Consider the following 14,966-nt stretch of genomic DNA (forward strand, 5'->3'; position numbering starts at 1 on the left):
TTTGTTGAAAATGGTCTCATTTGTTGTGATGTTTCTGCTGATTCATTGAAACCAGATGATCCGTGTTGAAGACACGTTTAGTTCTAGTATCAGAAGTACAAGGAGGATAATGGAAGTTTAGTTCTGCTACGTCCACTATTTCAGAAATAAAATGACTAAATGAGTCTTTATGCCTCAAACTTTATTTTACAATGATGAAATAATGACAGATAATAAAAATATAAATGGCAGAGAAAACCTGAGAGAATAATTTCCTGAAAAGTCTTTGAAGGAAAAGCAGCTTTTTCTCCTGAAAGATCAGAATCAGCTCCAACATCTGCATCAGAGAGCATCAAGTCAACCAGAAAGAAAAGAAAAAGAAAACGACTTTTTTCTGATCACACCTGTTCCGCTGTTCACATTCTTCACCTTTATAGTCCACTTTTAAAAGTTCAGCAGACAGGTGCTCTGCTTTGGAGTGTGACGATGTCATCGGTGATGTGGAGACTGAAGTTTCCGTTTCACCCACAGCGTGCTTTAGGACACCTGGGTCGAACTTGATGTTTGAAATACTGACCGACAGCTCAGATTTAACTGTCTGCAGTTCTGTTTTGATGGATGTTAAATTTTCACTCAAAGCCGCCAGGAGCTGGGTCTTTAAAATAACCGCCGTCCTGTTACAGAATGAAAGTAGCAGTTCCTCCTTAAGGTCAGAGATTGCAGCATCTGAGGGCCTCTTCAAAAGAAAACGTAGTTGATGAAGGCGTTCTGGAGCAGAAAGAACATGACCAAGCAGCCTGGAGATCTTAGGCAGTGTCTCCCTCAGGTGGGTGTCAGCGGTGTTCACGGTCAGGTCTGTGGTAATACCGTCAAAAAACAGAAAATAAATCTAAACTGTAAATCAACATGTAACCAAAGCACTCTGTGTATAACGCCATAGTATAGGATGTAGTTCAGAAAATGTCAAAGTATAGTATACTTTTCAAGAATAACATAGTACGGCCTGTAGTTCATAGTGTAGCATGTCGGCAAAAAAACCCATAGATTATTATGTGGTTCAAAAAACACAAAATGATGGGATGTTGCCTAAAATTGTCATGTATGATATGTGGTTCAAAAAATGTTACACTGCAGTATATTTTCAAAATAGTATGTTATTCAAGAAAACATCAGAGTATAATGTGTGGTCTAAAAAATGCCATGGAATAAAAGTTCATTGCACAAGTAAAAGTATAGTAATTTTTCAAACTGATCAAATTCTTATATGTTGCTAAAAAACAAAAACAAAAAAAAACAAACTAAAAATGTCATAGTAATATGTCAATTAAAAAAGCCTGTAGCATAGCATCTCGCTCTAAAAACGTCATAGTATAGTCTTTGGTCCACAAAACGTTGTTCTGTCCCGGCTGTCTGAAGTAGGTGAGGAGCAACACAAAAACAGTTCAAACGCTGGTTTCCAGAGGGTTAGACGAGTATTTATTTGAAAGAGTAAGTTTACAACAACACAACATGTGAGGGGGTTAAAAGCAAATGGGTGTTAGTAAAATAAAAAATAAATCAACAGAACTAAAAGTGAACTTCACGTTGACATTGATGGGCATTCCAACCAGGAACAAAGTAAAAGACAATCAATATAACAAAAAAACTCTTCCTGTTCACCTCTTAAAACCCGAAAACACACCACAGTAGCACCCTAAACTAAAACTACCAATGGGTTCCCTGTTTTCCTTTCTGAACAACTCAAAGGTCCCTCTCTATCTCCCCACACATCCACCAACCACTGGAACACATCTCCAAAGTTCTGCTGAAGCTCAGCTTCCCCTCAGAAGAAGTGCCACCAGATGAAGGAGCCTTTTGAGAGGCAGCTGGCATCGTGATTGGACGGTACTTTGGTCTGATCCAATCCAGCTTCAGCTCCAGAGACAGCAGGCGGAACGAGTCAACGGAGGCCGGGTGGACGAAGGCATGCAGCTAAGTACAATCCAGAAAACAACAGAAGAGGAGAGCAGTGGCCCAGAGCCAGAACAAACAGAGTAGCATAGTATGTCTCTGAGAAAACATCATAGTATAGCCTTTGGTATGAAAAAACGGCATCATATCCATTGTATATTTTACAAATAACAAGTCAAAGGAAAGAGACATACATAGTAGAATTGTAGTAATTGTGGGCTTACTGATTATCAGTATTTTATTTTTTACTGATTTACGGTAATAAATACTTTTATAAATGGCGCTACTTTGGCTCTGAACCTTGAACATTTCAAACTGGTTTTATCGAAGAACCATCACTGTAAAAACATCATAGTATGGTGTGTTGCTCAAAAAACATTACGACCCCGCTGTCTAGGTTCCTCGAGGGGCGACACAAAAACAGGACAAACCTATATTTTAATACTGCCTGCCCTTGCTCTGTTTTTTTTTCTGCTTTTTTTTAAGCTCAATGTTTTTTTTAAATTATCCCTTAATGTTATCTCTATAATAAGATTTTAACAGGCAAAATGCTCTTAAATTACACCAGAATACTGGAAATAGGATCAATAATTTTCAAAATTTTCTGGGGGAGGACCCCCAGACACCGTGTCAGCATCCTGCACAAACCAAATCTCACTCTAAGGTCTGGTCACAAGTTGGCAGCCCTGATTATCCTACACCAGCTCCCTGTTTATTACTTTACACTTCAAGAGCACCATTCTGTAGGTGTAGAAATCCGCCAAAACTGGCAATCCTGCAGTGAATATAGAGCTAAACATTTTTGTTTTCTCAAATTTTGAGCCTCCACCTTCATCTTGTCAATGAATAGTGGAGCTTTTTTTCCATGAATTGTGTGTATTAATTTCATAGTTGTACAATAACTTTGAGGTCAACAGCCTAAGAAGTTGCTCCAAACTTGGCAGCCATTTTGTTAGCTTCCCGGGTAGTTATTCCAAGCTAACAAGACCAAAGACCTATTCAGAACCACCTACTTCATATTACTGACAAACACTGTTAAGCTTTATAGTGATATGCTGTATGAAATTGTTCGATTAGCTTATTTTAGAATATTATATATAAGGCAGAATTAGCTGGTTTCTGGTTGTGGAAGTAAACAACATTACGGCTAACATGTAGCATCCTCTCAGGCTTTTTCCCAAAGATGAATAACTGTCTCGTTAATGTCTGATTATGCTAGTTTTCCTAACATTTCCATTGCTTTAGAAGCATGACGTAGCATCAGACTGCTTGCCCTTATCAAACTGACAACATTTTTATTTTTATGCACTCACTGGTTTGGCCATATTGTGCATTAATATTGTATGCATATTGTATTTTATTATTCCATATTGATATTTTCCTGTCATCATCAGCTTTATAATTACACTAATATATATATATATATATATATATATATATATATATATATATATATATATTATTTTTTATTTTTTAAATGATCTTAAATAATCAAAAATGCCAAATTTCCTGCCTTAAATTATAATTTTTGGCAAATCACTACATAATGGGAATGTATTAGGCAGTTTCAAAGATGGCCCAAGTCTTTATTTAAATAAATGTTAGGAGAGCCACAACTGAAATTTCATTATTAACCTGGAACAAAAACTGCATGCATAAGAGTCAAATGTGATGAAACCCGCTTTAAAAGTTTGGCGATTTTGCCCCAAAATAAAGTTTTCAAGGGTTGCTGCAATGCATTCTGGTAGCATTGCGATGCATTTCAAGAGACAGAGGCGCCTGATTGGCTGTCCCTCATTTACATAAAGGTAAGGTCAAAGCTACTTCATGCAAATTAGGTGGTCATTGTAACTTACCACTCAGGAAACTTCCAAAAACCTCTCAAACCTATCGTTGTCAATCTATGCTGAAGACAAATTCAGCTGCTGCACAACTTATTCCTCGCCTTAGATGTTTTCAGAAACACGAAGTTCCCAATCAATATTAGTTTGAGATCCAGGAGTAGGCATCTTACGAGTGAAACATTCATTCAATCAGGTGCAGTCTGTGTTTGTGTAGTTGCACAAAGGTGCGTCTTGCACTAGTTTCCTATTGGAAAGTACCTGTCAGTCATCCATTGTAATATTGCCATTGCATTCACAAATGCAGTCAGTCGCTTTGTTCTGGAACTGAACCTGCCCAAACACCAAACCCTACTGTCAGTATGATTTAAATGCTCAGAACTTGCAGATGCACTTCCAGAGTTAGAAGCTGATAATTATCAATTATTCAGACATGAAGTGAGAACTTTTACACTATTTGTCTATAATTCATGTTACTGACCTGCCAAATCTCCTGACAACCTGCATTTTTCTTTTCGAACCTTGCCCGGGGACAGAGGTGTAAGCAGATATTTCACATTCATTTGGACAGAAGTGATAAATCTTTTGCACACACATTTGGATACAGCAGAACAAAAATTCTTGTTTCTCCTTTTTAGTGGGGAACTGGGGCTGTAAGAGCTCGTTCGTCTTCATTCATCGCTCTCAACCTCCTCACACTTTCCTCTCATAACTCACGCCTCGCTATATATAACCAGTTGCATTGTTCTGCTCCTGCACATCCAAACTCACTTAATCGGGCCAGCACAATAAGGCGAATAAAGATAAATATCTCAATCTGTAATATTACTGTCACATGCTATCTAGATAGATCACTAGCAGGGAGGAAGGGGAGTCTTTATCTGCAGCAGCACATGTGAGGAAGAAATGAAAAGGAGTCGGTGTAAAACAACAAAGATAATACATTTAATATTGTTTCTCTTTTGGGCAATGCGAGATACAATGTAAACATGTACAGGATACAAAAAGAGGAACAAGACTTGTCAAAATGAAACGGTAGATAAGAAATGCCCTGTTCTCAAAAGGAATGCACATCCAATCATTTTATTTCATGCTAGTGCACAGTATGCTGATGTTCTGAACAGACTGCCACCGGGGGGAAAAGCATCCTTTTATCTACTCACTGCATGTCCTTTGAAAACAAGGTGTTAGCAAGGGTTAAACACAATTTGCATAACAACAATGGTAAAAAAAAAAGGAAAATTAAAGAGAAAATGAAAGAATAGCACCTCCTTTGGTCCAACTCAAGGCCTGTGGTTGTTGTGTTTGGTAGCAGATTGTTTTTGTCAGAATTTACAGTTCAAGAGCTTTTTTTTTTTTTTTTTGGCAGGCAGCGGGGCGGTGACAAGCTCTATCCTACAAATGCAACACTGAGGGTAAAAGCTCCACCTTTTACCATGAATCCATCTCAGCTGTCGCTCAGCATCAACCACTCCTGACAGCTCGCCTCCGCCACCGAAACGTGGCAGAGGAGCTCCCACGCAAGAAAGGCAGCTCTTGTTTAGGAAGCCGGCATAGCGTCTGACTGGCTGAGGTTAATTAAGACACGCTGTTGTGCTAATTAGAAACGGGGACTCAAACGGAGACAAAGAACGGCGCCAGTGGAGCGCCTCGTTCCTCGACACAAGCGTCTCTCTCTCTGGAGCTCGGCGACGGCTCCCGCTGATGCCCGCTGGCGCCTCAAACAATCCTGTGAGGAAGTTTCCAGAATGACAAATAATCAGCATTCCTGCATTCGTAGTGGCTTTTTAAAAAACTATATTTTCCACCCCAACTGCTTGAGAAAAAGCCCCGCAGCGTCGCTTGTTCCTTTCTGTCTTTCTCACACTCAAACTAGACAATAATTAGAAAACCTACAAAAGCATCCCCCCTCTAAATACGTCCCACCTGCTCCCACACACTTGCAAAAACTTTCCCATCAACCTCCCTGCGATCAAACACAGCTGAGCAACTTCTAAAGTCCTCTTTTTGATTTCTCTCCTTTACAATTAAAGCTTGTTTCATTACGAACCCTTCAAATCCTGTTTTTTCTTTACATCATTCAGTTATTTTCCCTGCAAAATCACAAAGGAATGAGGGAGACAAGAATCCATCATTTGAAGCTTTTTTTTTTTTTGCCTTATTCCAAAAAACTTTTTCCAGCACCCTGCTCAAACTCTCGCACCCTCAGGGCTACATGAGATCTGAAGACGCTGGAAGTAAAAGAAGCTAAAATCCGACGTAGGATCGGCTCTGCAGCTCTGCAGCGGATGGATGGGAGGCTGAGAGAAGCTGCTGCTGCTGCAACATGAATTCATTTGTCTCTCTGCACCGCAATTAAAACATTGTTTGATGTAATGAGATTTCACAGCTCAGGTTCGAAGCAATGAGCTCATTAGGTCGGGTTGGTTAGCAGGACTTTGACAGAAACGGGCCTCTGCACGTTTCAGGTGGAATGGGTGCCCATCGCCCTTTCATCTCCATCAAAGCTCAGCTCCTCTCACCTCCAGAATCTGCCATCTGACCCATCTTCTGTCTCCCTACATCCCACTCTCACTACTCTCCTATCTGACCTCTCTTTTCTTAAGCACACCTGCAAACAAACCATCTCATCGTGCTAAACAAACTCAAACACCCAACCAGAAGCCTCCGAGGTGGCGCCATCATTTCAGCAGGAACAGACGGTTGGGTTGTGTCGAGGAAGGAGAATGTTTGAATAAAAGAGCTAAAGGTGTTTCACACCTGAGAGAAACCTCCGTTTGCTAGAATAAAAGAAAGGGAGGAATGAATTGGAGTTGTATCACCCGGAAACTGCTGCACTCACTAAGTACGCACTGCTTGAAGCAGTTTGCATACAATTGGGACATACTACTGTGTCATATTAGAGCATCTTAATCTAATTTCTGATTTTTGAAGTCATGCAACAAAGAACGTGACAAAATTGTGCAGAAGACTGTGGGCCAGAATAGTTTGGATGTAGTAGGACAGCTGAGTATTTTTGACATGAGATGTATTGAGACAAACTTTCCTGTTGTACTGTTCTAGCATAGTGTGGTATTAAGGATACTGGCATGCACATATGTATGTCCTGTGGTGGGAATGATTCCTCATCATCACTCGGTTACCAAATAATATCAGCTGAGATCGTCTGAACTGGTGAAAATTTGTGCCTGTTGCCCAATAAGCTCATTCATGGTTGTGCTGACAGTTAGCTGAGCAGATTGATACCACTCTCACGTCTGTACGCTAAATTGAAGAGGGAAACAGGAAGACTGGCTTCGTTCAAAGTTTTTAAAAAAAGTCCTCTACAGCTCACTAATTACACATTATTTCTTGTTAGTTTAATCACAATAACAGCTCAAGTGTAAAACAGCAAGTGGAGTTGTCAGGGGATTTCTTTCTCGTGTTTTCAACCGATTCTAAAACCGCCACTTGTCTTGTCGACAAAAGACTTGTTCACACCTGGCTTTTAAATGTCTTCACTCCTGACTGGATCTCACTTCAGCACTTCATATGAACATAAAAGCAGAATTTCTGTTGCAGAGACCTAAAGTGTTGTTTTAATCATCGAAAGGCAGCAATGTACTCATGTACCTAGTCTGCTGGAACCAAAAAGGAGGAGAACAAATCAACAGTCGTTGTTGTTGTCGCCTGTTTATGCTCTTTAAATCTTCTGAATCCCAAAGCTGCTGGTTTAAAAAACATGCTGTCTTTAAAAATCTGCAAAGTTTCATTATTTTTCATAGCCAAAAACAGTAAAAACTGAAAGAAATGTCAGGCTGTAGCTTACGGCAGTCTTTGAACTGTGACAGATCATTCCATCAACCAGATGAACCAAATCGAAGCAAAATCTTACAATATTCTCTATGATCTGTTTCTTTCTGTGCTCCTCGGTGCAACCATGAAGCCGTGACTGCCTCAGCTGTGACCAAGAGTCATTTGAGGAAAAACTCAGGAACCCTTCAGCTAAACTGGGCTGAACTGCAGGGCTGTGTTTGCAGAAAGGAGAAAACTATGGAAACGGTTATGGGCTATAGCATGTCGCCCATTTTGTTAGTGTTGGCAACATCTGTGGGCACAAAAAAACTACATGTTGATTCCAGGTTTTGTTAAATTTGGAAAATATATAATCAGACAAATTCCACACTTTTCTTTTTAGGATTATGACACTGTAACTGTGTCATATGGCACAGAAGCTATTTACACATTTGTGCAAACACTGCTAAAACAGGGCAGACATACATAGACCAGATCACCACTGAATGTCTCCATATCTGTACTGTCCCTGCCCACTTATGATCAGATCGAATGGTAAACCCAGGTATGAGAAGGCCGCAGTGAGTTTTCAAAGAATTGACAGGTTTTGACATTTTTCAGAGCCAGCCTTGCTGTTTTTCTGCTTCCAGCTGTGCTTATTTAAAGATCTCCTCCAAGCACATTTTAAGATATATTAAATGCTGATTGGAATAACAGTAATTAGCATCAGACATCATTTTAACAGAAAGTATGAAATTAACTGGGTTGTAAATCCTGTCATGATAAGCTAGCTCCAGCTCCTCAGAAGGTCAAAATACTCAAATTTTCATGCAAAGTTGTCGTGCAGTGGAGGTTTCTTCATCCCACCTGGCTCAGCAGTATATTAACACTGGTTGGTTTTGAATTATGATGCCACAAATAAACCCAGGTTAAAGCTGAGCCGTAGATTAAGGTGGGAACAGCCTTCTAACACAGTAGCATGAGAATGATATCGATCTTTCATTTAGCTCTCAGCAACACGGCAAATAAGGAAATTTTTGGAAAGTTTTTGTTAAAGGTGGAGCTTTAAGAAAAAGATTTTTGGACACAAGCGCCAAACAAGGCCGGCCGAGGCTCAGCACAGAGAAAAATAAAAGATTTTTCTATTTTTAGTGCGAATCCAGGAAGTTGATGAATTGAACTGAAGCGGCCTGAAGGAGCATTCACCTTGCCGCTCTCTTGTTTACTGCCACCAACGTCACTTTGCCCGATGACGGTTCCGGGCACACCGTCACCGCTTGCTGCGGTGATTTTTGAGGAGAAGCCGGTTTGACAGCAGTGGTTAAATGTCAAGAGAGGACGCAGTGCAGAGGGAAAACAACCGAGAAACAGAAAAAAAGAAGAAGAGAAGAAGAAGAAAACAACAACACAAAAACTATCAAAAATCCATTCAGGCACGAACGTGACAGCTCAGAGCAGGGCCGCAGAGCCCCTGACGAAGGGCCCGAGACTCTCCATCTGTGAAGAAGATCCCAGATGACTCACCGCTGTGTGTTTCTGCCATTCACAAATCACTGTCCACTGCTGAGGCAGCAGCTCAGTTCATCACGCCAGGAGTTAACGAGGTGTCACATGCGGCTGCTTTGTCCAATGATTTCTCGGATGCTTTTAGGCCTCACACATCTGCTCTTCAGACAGACTCAAACATGACACACTTGAAGTGATGGTAAAAGCTCGTGACTGGCAGTTTGACTGGGAGCGTCTCCTCCAGCGCATGTATGGCAATGTTCTGAGATTCTTTTTTCCTCTTGTTGAAGCATGATGTGTTGCTGTTTTCTTTTTTGTTGTTGTTGTTTTTTGTTTTTAATCATCTATTGCACATTTCCTCGTGGTACATTTCAGAATTTAGAGCAAAAGAGGAAATTTAAAAAAATCAAAGAATAAAGATAGATGCACACAGCTAAATGTATGCTTGACACAGAGCGATTCCCTTGCAAGTAAGTTCAGCTCGATCAAACAAAGCGATTGTAATAATAATAGTGTGCTAGAGCGAATGTTAAAGAGTGATTCAACACATTTACATAATGCCTTCGTCTCAATGGAGGGGGCCTCATAATTACATTAATATACAATCATAAATGAGATTTGTTTTAAATTGTTGTTGACTGCTATGGCAGCTTTCTTAATCAGTCCTGTTCATTATCAACTGTAAAAAGCAAAATAATGCTTTAAATGAGGAATAAGGTGATTGTCAAACCATTGATACAATATTAAACTATCATAATAAATATTCTTCGATTACAGGCATTATGTAAAGCACAATAAGACTGAAGGAAGCTGCCCATTGAATTGCTAAAGTTGCAAGCACAAGACAACGAGAAAAATTCCCCAGAAAAATAATTAATGCCCAATAAAAACAAAACAAAAATTACCAACTTCAGCATGCACTGAGATTTTTTTTTTAAATTGAAAAAATATTGAATTCTCATGTACAGTTTTTGGGGAGACTCCACTGACCAGCAGTGCCTTTCTTATTGCACTGAGTAGTGAAGCTTTCAATCATCACACTATCAGTTGTATACTTTAGCTTCCACAAGAGGTCTCTGTTTTCTCCAATTCTACCCAGAAAGACTTTGTTCCTCTCACTGAGAAGAAAAAAAATTAAATAACTACAAAAAAATTCCACCAATAATAAATAAAATGCTGAGTATTTACTGCATCTTTACATTAATGCACTATAAAACATTTTTTAAAGTGCACTAATTCACAAACAGAACCACTTCATTCCTCATTATTGCCACTGTGTGATCACAAATGAACAAACAATAAACAAATATGTTTTGTTCTGAAATAGATAACTGCCATCTAGCAGGTACTGTACTTAAATACTATGATACTGTCCAGCAGAAACATAATGAACGTTAGTGTTCAGCCTCGTATGTACGGAGAGCTCACACAGTCCGTTAGAAAATGTATTTCAGCAGTCTTGGACATCAGCCATTTGAATTTTGAAACGTTGTACTTCAGCTCACTTCTGTACTGCGGGAGACTTATTTCCAACATTTTTCATTATACAAATTGAAAATGTGAAAAACCTAAACTATGAAACAAGATCATAACTGCCAAGCCAATACTGCACAGCAATATATAATATTACAATTTAGTTGTTTATATCTGGTTTGGATCTATAATTTTATCAAAATGTCTCAAGTGCTTCCAGGAAAAACTTTTATTTTTCAGTTCAGAAACCCTCGTTTTAGCATTTTGTGAACACACTGTATCAGTTGTACCATAAATAACAGGTAAAATCACAAAAAAACTGTTCAATGAAATGATATTTCTCTTTGGTTTGATCACATTTTGGGCAAAATGCTATGCGATACATCCCTGGATTAAATTATTTCACTGCATTTCGCAGTACTTATTTAATATATCACCGCAACCACAGCGGCTTTATTATAATTTATATGAAACTAAAGATATATACAAAATCAACTGTTCCTGGAGCGCTACCAATCACCTAAAACTTTGTAAACTAAACTGTTTTCGTCTTTTGAGGTTATTACCCTCCCAGATATGAGGTGGTTTGGTTTCTGGAGGTTGTTCCATAAAAGATCTGACGGTTTTCAAGTTTTACAGGGTTTTTTAAAAATACATTGTTTTCCAAATAGTTACATCTGGGATTAAATACAAGAATATTAACATATTTCCTTGTCTTGCCAATTAATCAATCAGAGTACTAACTCTATATATGTTCACTTCAGGTAGGAGCTTTGACTTTTCCAAATCCAGGCTGTTGTTGGAAAACAGATGTCACAAGAAAGCAGAAATAATTCTCTAAGGAAACTGGCATCAACACAAGACGCTGCAACATGAACAAACTAAATAAAGGCGTGATAACAAGATTTAAATACCGTCTTAGATGACTTGTGGCTTAAAACGAATAAAGCCTCTGGTGACTCGAGTTCCTTTAAATCTGTTTTTGTTTGTTATATCTGTGGTTCGGATCAATTAGAGCATTCTAGATTTTGCACTTTGTGCTCTAAGGTGGAGCTCTTCATTAGAAATACTCCTGGTGGTGTTCGTAGGACTATGGCACTCTTATAAGATTTGGTTGGTTTCATGTTTGCCATCCACCATTAGGACCTCCATTCAGGTGATCAAATACAAAAGCACTTATCGGCCATCATAGTCAGTGATGGCAGGAATAAGCATAGCCATTACCCTGCTCGGCTTCTGTACGACCTCTTTAAGAGGTTATCGCTCCCATTGACACTGTTTTATATCTCAAAGACATGGTCCTCATCAGTCCTCCACATATCTGCTGATCATTCCCAGGCAAAATATTTAAAATCTTCCTTTTTTTGTATAAATTTTAGTAAACCAGCACTAAAAGTGTCCTTCCTCATCAGGTTAAAACATTTCTTTTTACACTCATAAATGTACATTTCCATGGACATATTGCTTACGGGAGATTGCGGGTAACATTCTTAAGGAGTGATGCCAACCAGGTCTTTGGAGACATCAGAGGGATGAGGAAAGGGGGAAGGATGTGGGGTTTATTTTTTCCTCTCTAGGTAGTTGGAGGGGACCCAGCCCTTGCGGGGAAGCAGGCTGTCCTGCACCTGGCAGTACCACCATCCATTGGGGTTCCTCTCCAGAACCTCCAGACAGGTGCCCTCAGAGAAACCCATCGTCTCTTCGTCACCACGATAGTCGGCAATAGACACGTACACGTCCCTGCCGAGGTTGTTGTGGATCAGCTGGCTCTTCTCGATGGGTTTGGGTCGGACTGTGGACACGGGGATGCCGTTGCGCTGGTTAACTCGAGTCAGTGCGTCCTGGACATTGCTTGTGCTGAAGGCGCTGCCTGAAGAGCTGAGGCTGGAGCGCTCAGCAGGCCTGGTCTGACTTTCAACCACCACATGTGGACGCACAGTACTGAAAGAGGCATTTCGGCGGACACCGAGAGTGGCAGAACCAGAGCCATAGTGGTCACTCCTGCCAAGGGAGTCATTTCTCCTTAAGGACCCCGTCATGTAGTGGGTATCCTTCGCTGGCTGAGTTGTGGTCACAAATACAGACTGAGGCCTCACCGCCACCTGGCGTACCCCGTTCCTCATCCTTACACCTCCGTTAACCATCCCAGATGGTTTGAGAAGCCACCTGGAGGCTTGGAAGGAATGGGTGGACTGTTCCTTCTTAGGCTTTGATGCTGGGTCAGACTCTGAATGTTGATGTTATTAAGGGCCAACACATGCTGCTCATTTTTCTCGAGGCTGTTGGACTTACTCCCACCACTCCCGTGTCCATCTGAATCCAGCGCACCAACGTCGCCTACTTGTCGGACAGGTTCCAGGTAGTATGAGGGAGCCCAGCCCTCCTCTGAGCCCCAGCGGATGTACCACCAACCGCTCTCCTGCTTCTCCAGAACCTCCACCTCCACCCCGGCTGGAAAACTGATCTCAGAGTCCTGGACCTTCTTATAGACGTCCAGGGAGCGGTACATATTAGGGCCTTCTACATCTGAGTCACCACGGCTGCCTTTGGAGTAAACAGAAGAGAGATCTGAGGTACTACGAGAACACATCGAGTCCTCTGAAGAAATGACAGAGGCAGTTTCCGAGTCGTCCCCGCGGGAAGGTTTGAGGCCATGTCGGAACTGACTCGCAGGCCTCAGCTGCCGTCTTAGAGAGGTGATGTCCATCCTCTCTGGGCTCTGTGGCTCGGATTTGGTCAGAAGGGGTTTAGGCCTGACAGAAGGCTTGGGCCGGGTCGAGGGGCTCTGGCCTATTCTCTGCTCCACATCTCGGTTGAAGTTCGGGCCTTTCTTCGGGCCTCTGCTCAGTTCATCTAATGAAGAGTGGGAGCTGTTGTCCTGGGACCGGAGGCTGATATCCATGTGTCGGCCCAGGGTCTGGCTTCGCCGATGCATCTCTGGTGTCATGGTTTTCATGGGTCTACCAGCTAAAGGGGAAGATCCGGATGGTTTTCGTGGGACTGTGGAGGAGTGGTAGCTCCTTGGGGAGTTGGGCTCGCTGGAACCTTTAGCTAAGGTTCCTTCAATGCCACTGCTTGGCCTGAAGCCGTCGTTCTCGTAGATACATTCCTCTTTAGTGACCTCCTCAGCGGACCTGAAAGAGGTTCTTCGATGAGTGAACACCGGGGAGGCCTTGCAGACAGGTGGTGAGGCTTTGCAGGAGGGAGGCGAATTCCGGTACTTGTCGCTGACCACACTACTGACCTTCACATCCAGGGAACGGTCATCCTTCAGAGGATCAGCATCAGACTCTCCTTCGCATCCGATTGCAGGAACATCATATTCTGGTTCCTCGTACACCGGCCTGCTCGGTGGCTCTGTGGCTTTGGAAGCAGAGTTAGCAGGAGGGGGAGTCTCCTCTGAGTCTTGCTTTTTGACGGGTGGAGCTGGGGGTGGGACTTTGGGGCGGGTCAGAGTGCTGGTCCGACGGCTCAGGTTGGGCTTCTTGCGTTTGTCAATGTAGGAGCAGGGAGCCCAGCCTTCCATTTCTCCGATCTGCACATACCACCAGCCCCCGGGGTTCTTCTCTATCACCTGCACAACATGGAGATAACAGCAAGTTAGCAACAAATACTTGTCAAATTTGCTAGAGAGAGGCGCTACATGCTGAATTACAGTAGTATAATGGGTTCAGTCCATGCCGTACTTTGCAGTTCTTTGCTCCTTTGAACAATATAAATGAATCAAATAAAAAATGGGTTTGAAGCTTTCATTATTATTTTTTTGTATGTTTTTTTTTCTTAATTCAAACCGTTTCATTTTTCATTGTTCATGTTTTGGCTGCTGCAGGTTACTCCCCTGGCTGCAATATCATTATTAATAATAACGATCTTTATTATAGAGCAATTATCAAAGTCATAGCAAAATCATAAGATTATCAAACTTTAAAAAATACAGATTAAAGACAAAAATATGGTGTATAAAACTAAGTGACTCGTGGCATAAAGACATGTTTTTAAGCTGAATATAAATACTAATTAAGTTGTTCCACCACGTAAGGGAAGATACATTTTGGATACAAAGACAAGTTTGTTTTAAATCAATTTTTGCAACTTGAATTTAATTTTAAATCCTCAAATGCAGAAATTTGAGTGCAACTTACAAACAACATTAAGCTGATGTAATTTCTAAAATAATGTCAACCAAACTCAACAAACAAAAAGATTCATCTAAATCAGTAAATTAGATTGTTGTGCTTGTTTTAATTGGTCCTTTGAATTATAAAGTGATATTTATGATGATTTATGGACTTGCAGTGATAAATATTTTGGTGTGTATCACTGCAAGTCCTTAAAAACACTCCACTTGTATGATCAATTTCATTTTAGACATTCTAAAAGATTTTATATTTAGTTTAGAAATATAAATACTTTTCCATGCTCTCTTTTCTGTTTTTTTTTCAT

At 40.8% G+C, this 14,966-nt stretch overlaps 1 protein-coding gene across 1 annotated transcript in view; it reads right to left on the reverse strand.

Moving 5' to 3' along the window:
• Positions 1 to 11,254: 11,254 nt before the first annotated feature.
• The window catches only part of LOC110963291 (SH3 and PX domain-containing protein 2A-like), a 132,390-nt gene continuing 128,678 nt past the window's right edge, over positions 11,255 to 14,966 (reverse strand). Inside the window, 2 exon segments of the mRNA XM_051945512.1 lie at positions 11,255 to 12,681; positions 12,684 to 14,097. Of these exon segments, the coding sequence (XP_051801472.1) occupies positions 12,083 to 12,681; positions 12,684 to 14,097 (2,013 nt within the window). The 3' untranslated portion in view covers positions 11,255 to 12,082.

This window comes from Acanthochromis polyacanthus, chromosome 3 (assembly GCF_021347895.1).
Source record: "Acanthochromis polyacanthus isolate Apoly-LR-REF ecotype Palm Island chromosome 3, KAUST_Apoly_ChrSc, whole genome shotgun sequence".
Lineage (NCBI taxonomy): Eukaryota > Metazoa > Chordata > Actinopteri > Pomacentridae > Acanthochromis > Acanthochromis polyacanthus.